Here is a 22,710-nt window from a genome sequence, read left to right on the forward strand (position 1 = left end):
ATTTGTGGAAATAAGGAGTGCTATTTACGACATCGTGTTTCGTGATCAAAAGGTTGTGCATGGTTTTTCTTTTTCTTTTTTCTCGAAAAGTGTAATATCCACTGAACCTAAAGTTCAACAGGTTGGGTTTTAAACATTCCTCTTTGGAATTTTGAGTGGTGTTATTGGAAACAAACAAAATGCATGTAAAGCAGATGATTCTAAATGATTTGAAATATTTGATGCGATTGTAAGTTCCCACCCACTGATGTAGTCGAGGGTGTCCTACGGTTTCAACTCGGTACGGTTGCAGCCCATCACCTCGAAACTCATGCAGCATCCGTTATTCCATTCTTTGGGTACAATGCGCAGGAATCTTGTGCGCAGGACATCATCGAACTTGGTAGTTGTTCGTTGGACCCTGTCGGTGTTACCAGCGAACTGTCAATTGCAAGCAAGCATGATTTTGAGTGAAAGGGAAAAGGCACAGTAACTATAAAGTTGATCCGTGTCGGAATTACATGGCTACGGGTTGAAATTACACACGCGCCTATATCCGCTCCGTTCACAAGTACCCTACTTCTTGCGTGTGAAACCAAAAAAAAAGTAGTTAAATCTCTGGGTGCTTCCTGAGAAGCCACTCTCGAGTTGCTGCATCTGCATCAACATCGATCACGCCATGGTACTCGTTTGGAGTACCCCCTTACCGGCAAAGAAGGTACAGTTGGGGGTGACCGACCGACGCCATCTTGCCTGACATGCAATTCATTTGCCGCGAAGCGCGGCCACTGCGTGTACATAGTACAAATCCCCTGGTGTACATGCGTCACACACAAGGAACGGTGCGCGTCAACCAGCGAAATGTCCCGCCCATGGGACGTCGTTGCTAGGTAAAAGGGCGCCCTCTTTCGTTGGCGCACGGAGCCCATTAGAAGCGGCTGCAGCCGCTTCTCATTGACCCGTGTGTTATATCCAGCCGAAGCCATGTACTTCGGACACGGCTATTCACGGACGTGGCTAGGAGGGAGGGAGGGGTGACACTCTCCTACCCCCCCCCCCACCCCCCTTTATTCACTGTTAACAAAATAGTTGTTCTGTCGGCAAAGTATGCCTTAACGAATAGCGCCACCTATTGTCCGTTGCTGCGTGAGAGGGTTGTATGTAAATCGCTATATAAGCACCACATCACCCCTGTAACCTTAGTGGGACAGTTTTTCGTCATTGTTCATACCTTTAATAGGGAGACACCGGGACATTAGGTAGACATTTCGAGGTTTCCCTAATGCCTCAGCTCCTGTTTAGAGGCAACATTTAAGTGCCGCAAATAGGCTAGATCGATTGTTCGTGGTCCAAAACATAAATACACCCAAATTCGTGGGGTAGGATAAGGTAAAATTGGGGTTAAGGTTAGGGCTTTTTTTTAATGTGTGCACAAGCCTTTGGGGATGTCTCCCAAATGACCCATATTGTTGTTATTATTATTAGAGAGCACGGCTCTGGCTCCTGGTCTTAAATATGGGTGCCAGTATGTGAATTTCAATGTCAAGTCTGTTCAAACTGTGTTAATGTGAAGGAAGGGGTCAGTCGGCAAATCTGTTGTCACCCCCCCCCCCCCCCCAACCCCCGCCCGCCGCAGCACGCGCCTAGTCCGCCACCGTCTCCAGCCCTATATCGGTTTTCTGAAAGTAAGTATTTTTTTCGCATAGCCTTTAAATTTCACCCTCTTGCACACAGCTGATGAAACTCGCTCCATAAAATTTGCCATGCCTTCTTCACATGATCTGACATTTTGGTTGAATTCCATTGGTAAACAACAGAGTTATTTGGAATCAAAAGTAGGGGCTATGACCTTCTTTCTACACGTAGTATTTCTATCCCATATCCAGGATCGAGAAGTGTGATTATATTTCCTCCTGTAGCCAATAATAACAAGCCTGGTCGAAATCATGTTTTTTTCTTAATATAGGTTTCCCGGCCAATTTCCTAAAATGTTCATTCACTTCTGAAAATCGGTCATTCATTTTCGACTGAATTTCAGAATCGTTCTGAACACGCGTTTCATTTTCGCTACTAGAGCATTCGATTCCATTTCAGTTCAATCAGTTCAGTGATTGAGCAGCACCTTTCGTTTATGTCCATTCAGATTCGTTTACAAGACTTCTTTTTCGCTTTTAGAGGGCGATATCAAACATTCACCATTCTATTTCACTTTTAGTTTAATGCCATCGGCACCAGATACAGTTAGGGGTTTCTTTGTCATTAACCATCAATCAAATTAGCTGTACCTGAAATCAATTTAGAAAAGGTATGCTGACGTAAATGAATTCACACGGTACCGTAAATGGTTGAATTGAAATGGGATTGAAGACGGGCATTCAAAATAATTCAGACGAAAACAAAAGACTGATTTTCAGAAGTGAATGAACATTTCATGAAATTGGCCGGAAAAAACCTATACAAATATTAATCCACAAACCTTTATGGCCGTCCCGCTTGCATTGGTTACGGGTCGCCAGACTTGGCCGTCCCCGCTGAATGCCACTTCGTAACTCTTCACGTACTGATCGTACTGTATGTCTCGCCCCTGGGTGACCAGACCAGTGACGTAGAGGTCACGTGAGAAGTCCACCTGTATCCACGGTGTCGGGTCTACTGCTTGTTTGGAACACCATGCGGAATGACCTAAACAACGAACGATGCATTATTAATAAAAGACCGCTTTGAAAAGAATACATTTTGCATCTTGCGGAAAGGACAGCCATGAGATTGGGCCTACATCCTATGAGCTCCGTGCGCTAACAAGAGGGCACCCTTTTACCTAACAACGACGTCCCATGGGCGGGACTTTTCGCTGGTTGACGCGCACCGTTCCTTGTGTGTGACGCACGTACATCAGGAGATTTGTACTATGTACACGAAGTGGCCGCGCTTCGCGGAAATGAATTGCAGTCAGGCAAGATGGCGTCGGTCGGTAAACCCTCACTGTACTTCCTGTGCCGTTGAGGGGGTACTTGTGAACGGAGCGAATATCAAAGGATCCTACGTTGTCTCTCTGTCTCTCTGTCTGATGTCTGTGTGTCACGGTTTTTTGTAAAAGGCCCAAGGAGTGTGCGAAAGCACCAAATGCAAGGATTAATTGAGAAGTGCCCAGTGGATGCAGGTCCTATGCTTCGACTTCCCTGTCCTCTGAAGTCACAGTTGGATCGTGAGAAAAATGATTTATTTGTTTGTTTTGCTTCTTTTCTTTTCTTTTTTTTGGCAACTTTGTTTCTTTAAGACTTTCAACAGTTAAATATTACAACATTACCTCTATGAAAACACTCCAAAACGTATCGCTATTACGCAAAACATAACGTTGATGATGACAAATGTGGCAAAATTGCTTTACCAAGATTGACCACGCCCACTTGGGATCAAAATGTAAAATGGGGTCAAAGTACTACATGTACATTAGTTAACCCTTAAACGGTCGATCGTAATTCGTACGAAATGGATATGCATTTCGAAACCTGACGAAAAGAACCCTTCTCAAATATACGTCAATTGAGGGCTACACCCAGCTAGCCGGCAGGCGCGGATCCAGAGGGTTTTTTTGGGTGTCAACCCCCCCCCCCAACTCTGTCAAAAAAAATTATCATACAAATACCTAAAATAAAATAAGTCGAACCCCCCCCCCCTTACACCCCCAAAAAATTATACTGTTATAATGTCCCCCTGTTCAAATTACGGTACACCATTCTGTAATCTAGTGTTAATAATCATAGAATTTGAACAGCGGCCCCTATTGAAATATGGTACCTCCCCCCCCCCCCAAGTGTCCGGAGAAAAAAAAAATGTGTACATTTTCAGATTTTTTTGCTGATTAAACCCCCCCCCCCCCCCCCCCGCCTGCGAAAATTTCTGGATCCGCCCCTGTAGCGGGTGCCGCGTCCTGCTAGTTTCTTAAAAATGACGCTTTGCGTGAACACTAGCCGGCGGTACGGTGAAAAGATTGTAATTTTTTTGGAAAGTATCAAATAATATTCGAATCCACTGCCCTACCAAAAGGAAGCACATAATAGGGTGCGGTTGTCTTCCGCTATGAGGATCGTAGTGACGTAATTTAAGGCGCCCTCTATTGTTATAACCGCAATACGTATGTATGTAACCCCCCCCCCCCCCCCCCCCGGAAATATATCAATCCGTTCCAACTCTTTGATACTTACCACTAGTTGTGAGGCGAGCCTTCCAAGGTGCGTGGTCCACCCAGTTATATTGGGAAGAGGCCGTGATGTGATCATCAGGTATACGACTATCCCCCATACCAAGAGGCCCTTCAGCTACACACACTGTCAATCAAGATAAGACCATACACAAAAATAATCAACATTTTCCGTACAGTTATACGCCTCAACCTTGTCCCCGTGCTATCGCGCAGTACTCTGCCACTAACTGCTCTCTCGCCTTGCTGTGGAGTCATTTGCATTAGGTTGGATATTAAGTGCAGAATAGTCTGGTCCCTTATATTGGGTGGGAAGTCAATGTGCAAGTTTGCACAGGATCTGTGGTTGTTGATCTTGATAATAGCCTCACTTGCACATTTAAGATGCGCACCCGCTGCCTGTTTGTTTTCTGTGTATGCGCATGTGCTCATTATATTTCCTTTAAGTACAGGAATATTCCAGACAGAACAGCGTTGTATAAATTGCACATCGTTGATACCCACCTTCTTTCGCAGTGCAGTTGAGTGCCTTCTTGACTGCATGTAACCCAAGTGGCGCATCAAAATACTGCACATGCAACGGTCGCCGGGGCTGGAACAGGTTGACCCCGCCAAGTTTCATATCCGTGCACTGGCAGCTAGCCTCCCCAGCTGCAGGTAACGCCCACCGAAGCTGATTGGACGCAAGGTCGGGCTCTTGACCAATCCAGCATGCGTGTCCGTATATCATCCCTGGCAGAACACCTATTGTTCGAAAAAAGGGTCTTATAGCTATGGTCTCAAAAACTTCCTCCGAGTTTTGTGTTGATAATCTCGTCACATTAATCATATCTGCTATCGACACATTTAACAAATCCCAAATTCCGCTCGGAATTCGGGGAAGGCAAAATCAACTTTTTCTAGTGTTAAAAGCCATGTAATGCTCCCCCTCCAATCAAAATGAACCCGGGAGCCCCCCACTCCTTCGAGTTGAACCCCACGTTTCGCCGCTATACGAACTAAAATGGGTTGATGTAATGAACGATTCATGAAGTATGTTTAACTTTATTTTAAGGGGACTGTGACTTAAATTTTCGGTTGATTGGTGTTCCGTTTCAATACCAACAGCTTCAGGCTCGTATGTAAATGAAATGTTTAAACTGAGGAAAATAATACAAGGGGAAGGGTGATATAGGTTAATATACAACTGATGGACGCCCTTCATTACTGCACGGTGGATTACTTTGGTCGTGTGATGCCGTTGGAGATGCCTCAATGATACCGTTTTTGGTAGTACCTTCGTAAGGCCTTCATTGTTCATTGATCGGGTACGACCCGATCACCGTTTTAAAATTGTTAGAATTTTTCTTCCTTTATATTTTTTTCTGGATCATAAGTTTCCGCGGCTTTCCTTCTAAATGCGCACCTTGATCCCAAGGTGTGCATATTACTCTGACGTCATGATGACGTCATCGGGTACCAAATTCCCCGCGATTTTAGTTGAAAAAATGACCAAATTCCTTCTCTTATAACTCTTGAACAAAACGATCAATCATGATCGTACTTTGTAATAAGACTAAATTGATTGACATTGTTGTCGTGTACGTAAAAAGTCGCTTGACCTTTACTTCCGGGGCTACCGGAAGGTCAATGTCATGAATTCAGAATCATGACGTCATCAGCCCGGAAGTTATTGTAGCAGTATAAAGCTACATTTTTGGTATTCATGTGTAATTCTTTTGTTTAGGCCTACATGTGAATTTTAGCTACGTCTACATGTATTAGGTGGGACTTCATGTAATTTGTAGCATCCATATAAATTGCTATTTTTATTCAACCACATATTGTTTTCTTAGCACGTTAATTTTTTTCCATGTGAAATTTGGGGACTACTATAACATTTTTGCTTTTGAATATTGTCATTGTTTTTAATCTTTGCAGAATTGTATCCTTTATTTTTGGCTAGGTCTTTTGGGGGACTTCATATGATGTTTAGCTACAAGAATCTTCATTTGGGGGGGGGGGGGTACAAAATAAAAACTGTAAGAAATGATTTTGTCCCGTGCACACGAGGTCGGGAGAAATCCATCCACGCCGGCACAAATGATTTCACCGTGCAACTGAAGGTCACTTTGACCGGAGATAGCGCGAAAAAAACCCGGCAGCCCCACGCGAAAATCACGCTGAGCTATATCGGTCAGCGGTAAAAAGCACAACATTCTCGTCAAGCACTTGTAGTTCTTTAAAGATAGCGAAGGCAATATTTTTAATTCTCTATATTTATTATTTAATAAACACGGAAGCCGGTTCGTGCCAGGTCTTGAAAGCGAAAAAAAAAATAACGCAATAGTTTTTAAAAATAACGCAATACATGTAGTTTGGCGAGATAATTCAGTAATTTTGCGAACTAATGCAAAAACTTTGCGAAAAAGAGCAATAGTATTGTGAAGTAACGCAAAAGTTATTTTCAATCCTCAGATAGCATGTTTAGCAAGACTATCGTATGTAATTTTGCAATACTATTGCATTATTTTGCAATAACATATCGCGTGTAATTTTGCATTATCACATTTGTTTTAATTTTTGGCAATATTGCTGACAAAATAATACCGAAGTCTTAATACCGAAGTCTTATATAGCGCACGTATCTACCAATAATAAGATACTCAAGGCGCTAGAAATTATGTCTATTATTAGAGACAGGTAATGAAGTACATGAGAAATATGAGAACCATTATGTAGCACCTTAATAATGGTTTACTAGGTGCTGCGGCGCATTAAGCGGCAATAAAGCAACATTACGAAACAAATGTGATAATATTGTTAAATAATGCAATAGTATTGCAAAATAACGCTATATTTTTGCAAAATAGTATTGCAAAATAACGAAGTATTGCAAAATAACACTGTTTTTCCAATATTACCGCATTTTTTCATTTTTCGCAGTATTGCGGAAAGAGGGCAATACTTATTGAGAGAAAATGTGATAATATTGTAAAATAACGCAATATTTTTGCAAAATAATGCAATTAGTGCAATTTGTCCGTCAAATTGCGGACAACTTAGTTCTTACATTACACTTCCGTATCATGAACGCAAAACTCCTCCAGATTGTTTCAATTTGTCCCCCAAATTGCGTGAGGTTAGTTTTACTTTCTTTAATGTTTTACTGTTTCTTTCTTTCTTTATTTGGTTCTTTTTTATTCGTGCAAGAACCATGCAAGAACGAATTTCGGGGGTCAAAATTTTGTCGCAGAAAACTCGAGCTGTTGGGTGCTATAGTTGTGATCCAACCGCACAGTGGTTCGCATTATGCGGACGTGTAAGAAACAACATTTGTGTATTTGTGTTGTAGGTATTATGTACCACACACAATGTGTACGCTGCAAGCGGCTGCATTGAATAGACACGACTTGAAATGCGTATTGGCATGCCACAAAATGTCCGTCGCGTCCGATGTAAACAAGCGGGTTTTTTTTTTCGACTTTTCTCGGGAACGATAAGACATCAGATGTGTTTCCTTTCAACCAGACCTTTGAAATAGTATAAGTATAAACAATCCAAAACATGAATTTTTGAGGGATTTCGGGCCGTAATTCCCCTTTAAGCAACTGTCAGTCAGTGAGAACGTCAGGTATACACAGAGGACTAACAGGCTGCCCCAGAGGGGTTCGCAAAACAAAAAAACATGTACAGTTGAGAGAAAAGTCAAAGATTTACAGTTTGCATCGATATAATTGTGCAAAATATTTCAAGAAAGAAAAAACAACTTACCAAACAGTATGACGAGTGTACCAAGTACCGGAGAAACTACGTATGTGACGCGGTGGAGTGTTGTCAACAAGGTGACCGCCATGTTCATAACTCCAACTTCCAAAGATGAAAATAAATCACCGTTGTCTACACGAGACGAAACTCTAAGGACTCGCAGCATTTTAAACACATCAAGTACACTATTTCGAATGTATTCCCTTGACAAATTTACATAAGTCAACGTGCCGTTTTGGTGAACCGACCAAAAAAATGCGAGGAAGGGAATACTATAACGGAACACTGTTTCAACTGCGCGGATAATATTTCATTCCTTATACAAGGTGGGCGGAAGCATCCGGGAACTGTTGACGTTGGCTTATCTAGCTCCCAGACCTATGTGCTTGAAACTCAGTGGTTCTTGAGTCCGGAGTGCTGAATGGTAACACATAGCAACCGATAAAATCAGGTGTGCACACGAATAGATGTTTTAATCAGATGACGTCACTCCGCCCCGATCTATTCCCGCCATAGACTTCCTTTCCTTTCCAGTAAATGCCTCGGTTTGCATTCGAGAAAAGCAGTACAATTTCAAAAAAACAGCAGAATTGTTCCAGACTTAAATTTTGAGGTAACGGGAACAAAGAGGAGCTGAGCATTACCGTAAAATTCTAGAAGCCGTAACGGTGCCAGTGCCAAAGAGAAAAATTGGAAATGTCTTCCTTTAAATAAGGAGAATTACCAACAGATCACAGATCATTCCAACCTCGTCCCCATGGCTTACTCTATTTTCAAACTCGTTTCCAATAGTAAGCCTTGGGACAGGAACTTGCTACCTTTATCCTGATTCGATAGCGCAATTAGCTTGAAATGGAATTAAATCGTGTACTTGGTGTTGTTATTTCCAACGTGTATTACGTGTTTTCGCGTTCATTGTAATTATTACCTCAATATATACCTTCTCAAAAATAATCCTTTCATTTTCAAATTTGCTCATATTAATATGAAACGTGATACTGCATATTGACTGGATAAGATTGCAACATTTTAACTTTGAAAAAAAAAATCGTGTTTTCGTAACTCACGCCGCGACGATTTGATTCTGCTTTTGCAAGAGACATCACATACAAAAAACAAACGCTGATGTAAAGAACAGGACGGCACCAGACTATTCCTCATGTGCATACGTATCCAAAACATTTTGGATATGCAAAGGATCCAACACCAAGGTGAGAAAGCGGGTAGTGGTGGGAGCGTACTGTTCGACACCCTGGGGAAGAAGGTTGGGATCATTCCTGTTTCAGACCTTTGTACACACAAAATTAATAAAGAGTTTTCTGGTGTCAACAACAGAATCGAACGGTAAACAAGTCAGCATTTAGGCTTATAACTCCAGCTTTGTATACTGACGCATGATTGGCAACTGCTGGTGTTGCACGGGTTTCTCATATAAAGTCAATAGGTGGGGGCGGAGTGACGTCATCCGATGAAAACATCTATTCATTTGGCACAGCAGTTTTCATCGATTGTTATGTGTTACCATTCAGCACTCCAGACTCAAGAACCATTGAGATTCAAGAACATAGGTCTGGGAGCTAGATAAGCCAATGTGAAAAAAAATCCCGGATGTCCGCCTTCACCTATACAGATCCCAAACAATTGAATGGTACATTCCAAGCGTGAAATAGACGGCGCGGCTCAATGTAGAATCCAAAGGCTTCCCGATATGTTAATGAAAACGTTCAAGAACATGGCTGCGATGTGTTGAGACACCCAATCGATTTTGTACAATTTCACAGACTCGGTGAAACATCGCATTGTGTTGGCATTGCACGCTCAATTGGGTTTCTACACGCAACGTGACTTAGGTGTGAATTATTGCCATGGTAACATGCATCCAGTGATGCATTCATAATTGGTCTATACGTAGGCAAAACGACGAATCGTATTTTGTATTATTTTTAGTAAAGGGAACAATCATGGTATATTGGTACAAAATGAATTTGAAATATTTACTTTTCCACAGAAAATTGTGTAGAACTGCGATTTGAATAAACAGTTATTTGAATAAAGGGTCACGTAACTTATTTATAACTGAAACACTTTTTTTACTACGCTTGCGACCTTTAGGAAGACAGCGCATCTTTTAGCATGCGCCCTTACAATTGTTTGCGATGAAAAAAATGATAAACACCGCGCGAATATTAGGCCTTTTTTGAACGGCGCTCGCTACCTTCGCGAGCACTACGCATCATTTAACATGGACCAGTACCCTTGATTGCGATGAAAGAAAGATAAACACCGCGCAATTATTGGGCGATCAATTTCACTATATTATCCTTGTCATGAGACAGGACCGGCGTCAGTCATGAACAACTTGAGCGTACTCAACAACGGGCATGTAATATTGAAAGTTAATCAGAACTGTATTCTCGCAAAGATAGTAACGAAACGGGTACTCCAATATTATAGGCCTATAAGGATGTCAACAAAAACTTAAAATTATATTTTGCATAAAATAACAACCTGTATTAAAGAAACGACTTGTTACGAATTAACCACCAAAAATTCAGGCACATCAGTCTCTAATGCTTATAAGTGTGACAAAAATGGTCGATGTTGGAGAAAACCTTTTGTAATGGCCGTCCATGCATAAAAGTGGCCTATAATTAGTGTACAAAGAAAATATATCTCAGAACACTCAAGGTGCTTGTAGACAATCCTGGCACGTGAGCACTGTAAGTGTGAGTACAAAAAATATCGAAACCCAAATGTCGGGACAATTGTTTTAGTGAATTTCTGCATGTAGCAATCTCAAAATCTAGGATATAAAAGCCCAATTCATAAGCTTTCTTTTAGCACAAGAATCATTCAAATCACTTATGTAATTTTTAAGTTACAGAATTTTAAAGTTCTGTCCACGGATCACAAAATGGTAGGTGTTCTTTCAGCAAAACGAAAACACTTGAATCACATAGGGATGTGTGTAAATTGTTTTCGTGATCGTTTTTTGTGATCCGTGGACAAAACTTTAAAACTGTGGTTGCGTTTAAAATTCCGTAACTTGAAAAGTACATGAGTGATTTGAATGATTCTTGTACTAAAAGAAAGCTTATGAATTGGGCTTTTACATCCTAGATATTGAAAGTGCTACATGCAGAACTTCACTTAAACAATAGTTCCGACATTTGGGTTTCGCTTTTTTTGACTCACCCTGTACACGCACCATCTCTCCCCCCCCCCCACCTTTCAATGGAGAAACCATTGTGCACAAAGCAAATGCCTCGTGACGAGTTATCTCAAACAATAGCTAGCACAATGCTGTTACCATTGAAGAGACCATCGTGATAGAATTGAAACCGTGCGCGGATTAGTCTTTACACAGGTATGGGCAGGATTACCTATCTACTCAGACCATTTGCACGCCAGCGGCGGTGGCGATTTCTTGGCAACATTACCTTTATTCACGAGTCGGCCATTTTAAAATGAAAGCGAGGTAAAATCTTCGCGTTTGGAACTCGCAAAAAGAAGTGAAAACAATGCCATTAACGTTACTTACAAATTAATACCAGTCTCTTCTGATGAATAATTTAGAATTTGTGAGTAAACATACCTTAATCTTTTAAGCCACATTTAAAAAAAAAAAAAAAAGGAAAGTGAGGCTACAATGAAAAAGAGTCTGGCGCCATCCAATTCAACAGTTCACAATTTGTAAAATACATTCAGGGAACACAACCAAAATGGCTTCTCGTGAATAAGGTCCATAGGGGGGACAGGTGGCTGGACACCATCTGGCCATAGAGGGCGCTTACAAAAATGTATGTATGCACACAATATTATGCACATAAGGATATGTACATAATTATGCGCAATTACGCCCATTTTTTTTTATTGGGGACATCACCATTGGCGTCCCGGCCAAAAAGAATTCTTAACAGAGTTATATACCCAAAAATATATATATTTAAGTCGCAAATTAACTGTTACTATTGTTGGCCTACTCATCAGCTTTTCAACAACGTACAGTATGTCCAGAACCTCCCATTTTAAGGTACCTTTAGACTGCGATACATGAGAGCCATGCGGGTTGGCGCTGACAGGCCTTGCTATGGGATTTACTGCACAAAAATTAAACTAGTGGCATCATGTAATACATTTGGCATTTTCTCCAAAGGTCTTGGGTCTCGAGACTTGCCTATTTCCCAGCTTGTTTGCCTACTCATCAGCTTTCCAACAACGTATGGTTTGTCCAGAACCTTCCATGTTAAGGTACATTTTGACTGCGATACATGAGGGCCAGTGCGGGTTGGCGCTGACAATAAAATAGGTAAAGATTGCGGTTAAATTGAGATATTATTTGTTCACAATACAATTGTATTATTATGGGAGTGGTAATAATGGCGTCACTTTTAACAGCCAATGGGCTATCCAGGATTGTCTTAAGAGATCAGTGAATAGGTCTGGAAACTAAGCAAGGCAAGGTAAGAAGCTCCCGGATGACCGCGCCTACATAATAGAGGGCGCTATACGCAACATTACCGCAGCATTAATGTCGTGGCACTTACTCATATTCTTTTAAAATATCTTCTTAACGAAATCTTATCTTAGGCAAATTAGATTTAATCCAACACTTGCTCCCTTGCAATGGGTGGTGAGGATGATTACAGTTAGGAACCCTTCTTTTGAAATTAAAAAGCCTCATAAGCTTTTTAAGAAGAACGTGTGTAGCTTCATTTAGCGAGCTAGACATTTTCAATGAGATTTTTTGTAGTAACGGTTATCGGTACTTTTCCAACTTTTTCCAACTTTACTCAAAGACAAGATCACAAAAGAAAATAAAGTCTTATTCTTGCTTCTTTCTTTAAAGAACGCTCTGCGGATTTTTTCTGATACGTGCGTAGTTTTGTCTGAGCTGCTAGACATGAACCAAGCACAAAACAATTCAGCCTTTGCATTAACCAAACATCTACTGATACATTAATTAACCAACATGAATGCACAGGTGGTCTTTTGATGCGTATGTGAAACAAAAACACGCACCTCAAAGGTGGCTGAAATACTAAGGATCTATGTATAGTACACGTGAACGTACACTCTATGGGGTCTGACACCTTTCCGGGTCAAAATGACACTTTCCCGGGTCAAAACGACGCGGAAAATGAGTCAGAGAAGTGTCATTTGACCCGGAAAAATGTGTCAGTTTGACCCAGAAAAGTGTCATTTTGAGCCGGAAAAGTGTCACTTTGACCCGGGCAAGTATAATATGACCCGCAATAGTGTTATTTGACCCGGAAAAGTGATATTTTGACCCGGAAAGTGTCATTGTGGCCTGGAAAATGGTTATTTGAACCGAAGAAATGTTACCCGAAAAAGTGTTAGTTGACCCGGGAAAGTGTCATTTTTTAACCCGGAAAAGTGTCATTTTTAACCCGGAAAAGTGTCAGGTCCCATAAAACCCAGGATTCCGGGTCAAAATCTGAACCGGGACTTTTTAGAGTGTAACTATGACATGTGGGCAAAACAAGTTATCGCAGCTCTGTTAAATAATTCATGCGAATTCCTAAAACTGATGCCCTATGGGTTCAGCTCCGTGCGATCGCAGCCCATCACCTCAAAACGCATGCAGCATCTCGAGTGGCACTCTGTTGACAGAATGCGCAGGAATCGGGTGCGCTGGATCACCTCGAACTCAGTGGCTGCTACGTTGACGCTGTCTTCGTTACCGGTGAACTGTCGGTGCAAATAACAATTTTGAGGGAACAGTGTTGTATCATCGCCTGTGGAGTTAACACTTTGTAGTAGCCAAGTTAAAGGCCTTTGTTTTGTTGGTAAACATTGGCGCCATTTTGTATGGGCTGCCGTAAGCGCATAAATTGAAGCCGTGGTTGGCAACATATTTTTCCAAAAAAGTCTTCATAACGCCATCAACACATAGTAGAAAGGCATTTGTAGGAATTAGTTTGTAGCCTTGTTGAAAATGTTGTATTTTCAAGTATCAAATAATATTTTGGTGATCTGTAATAACTCTTCTTAATTTTTGCAGTGTTGGACCTTCCATAGTTTTGCAGGCCGTGGTTGGCAAAAATGCAGTTTGCCAATAAGCGCAGAAAGGTATATTGTATATTTTTAGTGCGCCCTCTCTCGACAAAATGTGAATAGTAAGGTCAAAGTTCGTTAAGTACAGTACCGCTGGTAGCAGACCAGTAAATAAACTTCCATAGACCCCAATGGTAAATGCTCCCACTTCAAAAATTCGGGGAAAATACTCACAACTCTCCAAGGTGTTCGAGACACACATCAAATTAAAGCTTATTTCATCATCTTTCATTTTCTTTTCAATTTTCGGGGGTCAACTGATGACTTTTAAGAGAAATTTCCATCTGAAGATGATCACCCCTGAAAATAGTCCTGAAGCCCATCGCCATTTTGAAAAACGATGCCTACACTCCATTGCAAAGTAGAGCGCTTTTAGGGTCCAAATTACATCAAAATTACACAGAACTGCAAGCTCCAAGTCCTGTGCACGGTTTCCACCCATATTTTTTACAAACCCTCAAGTTCATGGCCCACAGCATGCTCAAATACCGAAGATTTTGAGGGCATGCAAATCGTGATTTGGCCGGCGCAGGTAATTTCGGACCGATTTACTGGTCTGCACCCTATCAGACCAGTAAATAAACTTCCATAGACCCCAATGGTAAATGCTCCCACTTCAAAAATTCGGGGAAAATACTCACAACTCTCCAAGGTGTTCGAGACACACATCAAATTAAAGCTTATTTCATCATCTTTCATTTTCTTTTCAATTTTTGGGGGGTCAACTGATGACTTTTAGGAGAAATTTCCATCTGAAGATGATCACCCCTGAAAATAGTCCTGAAGCCCATCGCCATTTTGAAAAACGATGCCTACACTCCATTGCAAAGTAGAGCGCTTTTAGGGTCCAAATTACATCAAAATTACACAGAACTGCAAGCTCCAAGTCTTGTGCACGGTTTCCACCCATATTTTTTACAAACCCTCAAGTTCATGGCCCACAGCATGCTCAAATACCGAAGATTTTGAGGGCATGCAAATCGTGATTTGGCCGGCGCAGGTAATTTCGGACCGATTTACTGGTCTGCACCCCGCTCTGTACTGTGCGAAAACAATAGTGGCATACTGTTACTGAGGGAATATGTGTGATTGGGAGGTGTTAAACACTATGTTTAAGACTGGAATGCTTATTATCACCCGAGGCGAAGCCGAGGGTAATTATCGGCATTGCAGACTCCAACTAGTCTTAAACGTGTAGTGTTTAACACCGACTGAGCACATATTTATTCCAAGAAATCTAAACTTTTCGGTCCAAAAGTCAAAACAAGTCAAAAGTTTTCAATTTCAAACGAGTTTGTTCAACAATTTTTACTTTCTGGATTTCGAAACACCCCTCTAGCTATATAAAAGGGTGTCTAGCTCGCGAGTAACTCCTTTTATAGAGATTGGCGCGCGTGTCGCGCGCACTGCGCGATGACGCGCAGATGCAGCTGTGGTGAGTGCGTTGTGAATCTAGGACTATGAAATACTGACTCACTATATAGTAGTCGGCCTATTGCGCATGCCTACGTGAGGATTGCGAACGATCAACCAATAAAACGGTAAAAGGCACTAGATTTCATAGAAGTCCAAATTGCATTTGACACTGGAAAAGTGTTTAAGATGACCAGCCAGCCATGTCTTTATCATCCGTGTAAGACCGGCCACGTGATGGGCTCTCGACCATTGGGAATGGGTAAACTGTCTCAGGTATTATTGAATGAGGGTTTATTACCATCAATTGGAAATAGTTTATCTGAAATACGCGAACCAATTATTTAACGTTTACCAGCCAAGCCTGATCAGTTTTCTACATACCCTCCTGGCCGTCCCGTCAGCATTAGTCAGGGGCTGCCAAATCTCTCCGTCCATGCTCAGTGCCAACTCGTAGCTCATGACGTACTGGTTGTACAAGGACCGCCCTTGGATGACCAGACCAGTGACGTAGAGGTCACGTGCAAAGTCCACCTGTATCCACGGGGCCGGGTCCGTCCTAGGATTGTTACACCACACAGAGAAGGTGCCTGTACAAAACGAATGATGCGAATCGATTACAGAAAGGTCTTATTTTACCACGTGCATTTCAACGCGGAATTCTTGGTCAAATGGGGGCGTTGAGTGGGCGCGCAGTCTCTTTTTACTGAACCAAATTTACCATTTTCAAATAGCGTCCTATCTGTGTCCGCTTAATCTCAAGAAAGTTATCACATTGTACGCATTTGTGGTTCTTGGGGTGCCATTTTGAAATCCTTTTTCATAATTTGGGCTTAAACATCCTCAGTAAACTGACACCCTTGAGTTTAACAGCGATATAGTGGTAAAGGGACTTGAGGAAGTTGATGATAGCCTAGTTAGCCTATTTAGCCTATTTAAGGATACAAGTACAAGAGCGTGTACCCAAATCAAACAGCGCCCTCCTATTTTGTCCGCCATAACTCAGACAGGTTAATAGTTACCGTCAGTTGTAAGGCGATTGTAAGTTGTAAGGTCAGTTGTAAGGATCGCGTAGCTTTTGAGGGTCTGATGACGATACGCCACGCTGTATAGGTCCGACAACAAAGCTTACCGTAGCTACGCGTAGTAATCTAAAGGTTACACGGCAGTACTTTAATACATTCCTTTAATAGTGAATTTCATATCAAGTTATTGTTACGATACACAATACATGTAGTATCGGCTACACGACTCCACCCATCGAGCGGGTGCCGCACGGAGCGGCATCCCGCTAGTAACTCAACTATATAGGCCAACAGTTACCGTCAGTTGTAAGGCGAGCCTTCCAGGGTGCGTGGTTGAACAAGTTAGATTGCGAGGAGGCCGTGATGTGGTCATTATGTATACGACGATCCCCCATACCAAGAGGTCCTTCAGCTACACACACTGTCAATAAAGATGAGATTAGACACGAACATGAGATCAGACACGAACACTTTCAGAGGCAGTGATACTTTTATTTCAACCTCGTCCTTGTGATATCGAGTAGTAGGCCTACGCTGCCACTAATTTGTGTGCTATGAAGTCATTTGCATTCAGTTGGATATAAAGTGCGGAGTAGTCTGGTCCCTAACATTGGGTGGAAAGTCAATGTTTGAGTTTGCACAGGACCTTTGGTTGTGGATCTTCGTAATATCTCACTTGGACATTAAAGATGAGTACCCGCTGCCTGTTTATTTTCTGTGTATGCGCAAGTGCGCACAATTAATAATCTTTCCTTTTTAAATTAGTACGGCAATATTCCAGATAGAGCAGTGATGCATAAATTGCACATCGTTAAAACCCACCTTCTTTCGCAGTGCAGTTGAGTGCCTTCTTGACTGCATGTAACCCAAGTGGCGCATCAAAATGCTGCACATGCAACGGTCGCCGGGGCTGGAACAGGTTGACCCCGCCCAGTTTCATATCCGTGCACTGGCAGCTAGCCTCCCCAGCTGCAGGTAACGCCCACCGAAGCTGATTGGACGCAAGGTCGGGCTCTTGACCAATCCAGCATGCGTGTCCGTATACCATCCCTGGCAGAACACCTATTGTTCGGAAAAAAGGTCTCTTTAGCTAGGGTCTCTAAACTTCCTCCAAGTTTTCTGTTGATAATCTCGTCACATCAATGATTTCTGCTACTAGAACCATTTTAAAAATCAAATTCCGCTCAGAATTCGGGGAAGACAAAAATACACTTTTTCTAATGTTAAAAAAGAAACCACTTTTTTGCATTGGTGATTGGTCACCGCTGTTCCCGAGACACACAACGTGTATATCGTACACTGAGAACGACACGAAAAACGTATTCGTGCTCCGTTGTGGCCGATGTAAACAGGCGGGTTTTTTTAGTATTTTCTCGGGAACGGTAAGACATAAGGTTGGTTTCCTTTCAACCAGATGTTTGAAATAGGCTAAGTAAACCGAATCCAAAACATGACATTTTCGGGGATTTCAGGACCTAGTGCCCCTTTAACTTCTTAGATGTTTACTGCCCTGTCCCTGCCCTCTACTTGCTAGCCTTTTTCACAGATGCCAGTTTCGGCCCGTATTCTTATTGCGGCAGTCAAAATATCAGTCGCCGTCGACAAAACGAAAAAGACGTACCTGTATTCAATTGGCCATAACTCAATAAAATAATTACCCGATTGGAAAGATTTTTTCGGTTTTGAAAAGCTAATGAAACGAACTCTCAAATTATTTATCGATATTTGCGATGTATTCTTTTTTAAACTGTGAAAAAGAGGGGGCTTGGAGGATTCGGGGTTTTTTTAAGACACCCTGTATATCAAAACTTTTGGGGCTAAGGTGTGGCTTAAAGGGAAAATATGGCCTAGAATGCGCCCAGTTGGGCTACAAAATACGTTTTAAACGAATGATATTAAAGAGAAAGAGCACTTAAAAGTACAATATGAACGTCCACACAACCATCATTTAAAAACTTGGAGTTTTTGTGTTATTCGTGCGGGAACCATGCAAGAACGCATTTCGGGGGTCACAATTTTGTCGCAGAAAACTCGAGCTGTTGGGTGCTATAGTTGTGATCCAACCGCACAGTGGTTCGCATTATGCGGACGTGTAAGAAACAACATTTGTGTATTTGTGTTGTAGGTATTATGTATCACACACAATGTGTACGCTGCATCGAATAGACACGTACGACTTGAAATGTGTATTGGCATGCCACAAAATGTCCGTCGCGTCCGATGTGAACAAGCAGGGTTTTTTTCGACTTTTCTCGGGAACGGTAAGACATCAAGTTTGTTTCCTTTCAACCAGACCTTTGAAGTAGTATAGGTATAAACAATCTAAAACATGAATTTTGGGGGATTTCAGGCCGTAATTCCCCTTAAGCAACGTTAATGTACAACTGACAGTCAGTGAGAACGTCAGGTATACACAGAGGACTAATAGGCTGCCCCAGAGGGGTTCGCAAAAACAAAGAACATGTACAGTTAAAAGAAAAGTCAAATGTGTAGTTTGCATTAATATAATTGTGCAAAATTTTTACAGAAAGGAAAAAAGTAACTTACCAAACAGTATGACGAGTGTACCAAGTACCGGAGAAACTACGTATGTGACGCGGTGGAGTGTTGTCAACAAGGTGACCGCCATGTTCATAACTCCAACTTCCAAAGATGAAAATAAATCACCGTTGTCTACACGAGACGAAACTCTAAGGACTCGCAGCATTTTAAACACATCAAGTACACTATTTCGAATGTATTCCCTTGACAAATTTTAATAAGTCAACGTGCCGTTTTGATGAACCGACCAAAAAAAATGCGAGGAAGGGAATACTATATCTCAGTGTAACGGAACACTGTTTCAACTGCGCGGAGTACCAATTCGAGTGAGCTATATGGTCTAAACGTATGGTATGTCATTGCTCCGATAATATTTCATTCCTTATACAAGGTGGGCGGAAACATCCGGGAATTGTTGGCGTTGGCTTATCTAGCTCCCAGACCTATGTGCTTGAAACTCAGTGGTTCTTGATTCCGGAGTGCTGAATGGTAACACATAGCAACCGATAAAATCAGGTGTGCACACAAATAGATGTTTTAATCGGATGACGTCACTCCGCCCCGATCTATTCCCGCCATAGACTTCCTTTCCTTTTCACTAAATGCCTCGGTTTTCATTTGAGAAAAGCAGTACAATTTAAAAAAAACAGCAGAATTGTTCCAGACTAAAATTTTGAGGTATAACGGGAATATAGAGGAGCTGAGCATTACCGTAAAATTCTAGAAGCCGTAACGGTGCCAGTGCCAAAGAGAATAATTGGAAATTTCGTCCTTTAAATAAGGAGAATTACCAACAGATCACAAATCATTCCAACCTCGTCCCCATGGCTTACTCTATTTTCAAACTCGTTTCCAATAGTAAGCCCTGGGACAGGAACTTGCATCCTTTATCCTGATTCGATAGCGCAATTAGCTTGAAATGGAATTATATCGTGTACTTGTTATTTCCAACGTGTATTACGTGTTTTCGCGTTTATTGTAATTGTAACCTCCATACCTTCTCAAAAATAATCTTTTCATTTTCCAATTTGCTCATATTAATATGAAACGTGATACCGCATAGTGACTGGATAAGATTGCAACATTTTAACTTTGAAAAAAAAATCGTGTTTTCGTAACTCACGCCGCGACGATTTGATTCTGTTTTTGCAAGAGACATCACATACAAAAAACAAACGCTGATGTAAAGAACAGGACGGCACCAGACTATTCCTCATTTGCATACGTATCCAAAACATTTTGGATATGCAAAGGATCCAACACTAGGGTGAGAAAGCGGGTAGTGGTGGGGGCGTACTGCTCGACACCCTGGGGAAGAAGGTTGAGATCAAACCTGTTTCAGACCTTTGTACACACAAAATTAATAAAGAGCTTTCCGGTGTCAACAACAGAATCGAAAGGTAAAAAATCAGCATTTAGGCTTATAACTCCAGCTTTGTATACTGACGCATTATGGGCAACTGCTGGTGTTGCACGGGTTTCTCATATAATGATTATGTTGGGGGCGGAGTGATGTCATCCGATGAAAACATCTATTCATTTGGTACAGCAGTTTTCATCGGTTGCTATGTGTCACCATTCAGCACTCCAGACTCAAGAACCATTGAGATTCAAGAACATAGGTCTGGGAGCTAGATAAGCCAATGTGAAAAAAATCCCGGATGTCCGCCTTCACCTATACAAATCATAAACACTTAAAAGCAGACGGCGCGGCTCAAAGTAGAATCCAAAGGCTTCCCGATATGATTAAAACGTTCAAGAACATGGCTGCGATGTGTCGAGACACCCAATCGATTTTGGACACTTTCACAGACTCGGTGAAATATCGCATTGTTATGGCATTGCACTCTCAATTGGGTTTCTACAACGCAACGTGACTTAGGTGTGAATTATTGCCATGGTAACATACATCCAGTGATGCATTCATAATTGGTCTATACGTAGGCGAAACGATGAATCGTATTTTGTATTCTTTTTAGTAAAGGGAACAATTATAGTTAAGTGGTACAAAATGGATTTAATATATTTTTTCCGCAGAAATATTGGAGAACTGCGATTGAATGAACAATTATTTGAATAAAGGGTCACGTAACTTATTTAGAACTGAAACGCTTTTTTACTGCGCTTGCGACCTTCAGGAACATTTCGCATCTTTTAGCATGCGCCCTTACAATTATTTGCGATGAAAAGAAATGATAAACACCGCGCGAATATTTGGTGTGTTTTTTGAACGGCGCTCGCTGCCTTCGCGAACACTGCGCATCATTTAACATGGACCAGTACCCTTGATTGCGATGAAAGAAAGATAAACACCGCGCAATTATTGGGCCGTGATCATTTTCACTATATTATCCAGTTGTTATGAGACAGGACCGGCGTCAGTCAAGTACAAAATCATGAACAACCCGAGCGTACTCAACAACGGGCATGGAATATTGAAAGTTTAATCAGGGAGAATTGTATTCTCGCAAAGATAGTAACGAAACGGGTATGTAATATTATAGACAATAATTATATATTATATAATATATTATATGTTATACTATAGACAAGCCTGGCACGTGATCACTGTAAAGGTGAGTAAAAAAAAATATCGAAACCCAAATGTCGGGACTATTGTTTTAGTGAAGTTCTGCATGTAGCACTTCCAAAATCTAGGATATAAAAGCCCAATTCATAACCTTTCTTTTAGCACAAGAATCATTCAAATCACTTATGTAATTTTCAAGTTTCAGAATTTTAAAATTCTGTCCACGGATCACAAAATGGTAGGTGTTCTTTCAGCAAAACGAAAACACTTGGATCACATAGGGATGTTGTTTTCGTGATCGTTTTTTTGTGATCCGTGGACAATACTTTAAAACGGTGGTTGCGTTTAAAATTCCGTAACTTGAAAAGTGCTAGAGTGATTTGAATCATTCTTGTACTAAAAGAAAGCTTATGAATTGGGCTTTTATGTCCTAGATTTTGAAAGTGCTACATGCAGAACTTCACTAAAACAATAGTCCCGACATTTGGGTTTCGCTTTTTTTGACTCGCCCTGTAGACGCACCATCCCCCCCCCCCAACCTTTCAATGAAGAAACCATTGTGCATAAAGCAAATGCCTCGTGACGAATAATCTCGAACAATAGCCAGCACAATGCTGTTACCATTGAGGGGACGATCGTGATAGAACTGATAATCTCGAACAATAGCCAGCACAATGCTGTTACCATTGAGGGGACGATCGTGATAGAACTGATACCGTGCGCGGATTAGTCTATATATATATACAGGTATGGGTAGGATTATACATTTACTCATTTGCACGCCAGTGGCGGTGGCGATTCTTGGCAACATGGGCTTTATTCACGAGTCGGCCATATTAAATTGAAAGCGAGATAAAATCTTCATTTTTGGAACTTGCGAAGAGAAATGAAAGCCGACATCAAGTTATATACAAATTAATACCAGTCTGCTCTGATGAATAATTTCAAATTTGCGAGTAAACATACCCTGATGTTTTAAGCCACATTAAAAAAAAGGACAGTGAGACTAATATGAAAAATAGTCTGGCGCCATCCAATTCAACAGTTCACAATGTGTAAAATACATTCAGGGAACACGACCAAAATGGCTTCTCGTGAATAAGGTCCATATGGGGGGACAGGTGGCTGGACACCATCTTGCCATAGAGGGCGCTTACAAAGATGTATGTATGCACACAATATTATGCACATAATAT

The 22,710-nt window shown here is 41.4% G+C and overlaps 2 protein-coding genes across 2 annotated transcripts; both read right to left on the reverse strand.

Annotated features, from left to right (window-relative positions):
* Positions 1 to 264: 264 nt before the first annotated feature.
* LOC119735155 (lactadherin-like) lies at positions 265 to 4,281 on the reverse strand. The gene is made up of 3 exons (XM_038208858.1): positions 4,185 to 4,281; positions 2,456 to 2,661; positions 265 to 420 (listed from the first exon to the last, which is right to left on the reverse strand). Exons 1-3 carry the CDS (start codon positions 4,279 to 4,281, stop codon positions 265 to 267), a joined length of 459 nt encoding a protein of 152 aa, XP_038064786.1.
* A 9,202-nt stretch (positions 4,282 to 13,483) lies between these two features.
* Positions 13,484 to 17,491, reverse strand: LOC119735156 (lactadherin-like). Its single transcript, XM_038208860.1, has 4 exons — positions 17,266 to 17,491; positions 16,742 to 16,864; positions 15,803 to 16,008; positions 13,484 to 13,639 (listed from the first exon to the last, which is right to left on the reverse strand). The coding sequence occupies exons 1-4, from the start codon at positions 17,489 to 17,491 to the stop codon at positions 13,484 to 13,486; spliced, it is 711 nt and encodes a 236-aa protein (XP_038064788.1).
* Between the last annotated feature and the right edge of the window lie 5,219 nt (positions 17,492 to 22,710).

Source organism: Patiria miniata, unplaced genomic scaffold, assembly GCF_015706575.1.
Source record: "Patiria miniata isolate m_02_andy unplaced genomic scaffold, ASM1570657v1 HiC_scaffold_29, whole genome shotgun sequence".
In the NCBI taxonomy this organism is placed as follows: Eukaryota; Metazoa; Echinodermata; class Asteroidea; order Valvatida; family Asterinidae; genus Patiria; species Patiria miniata.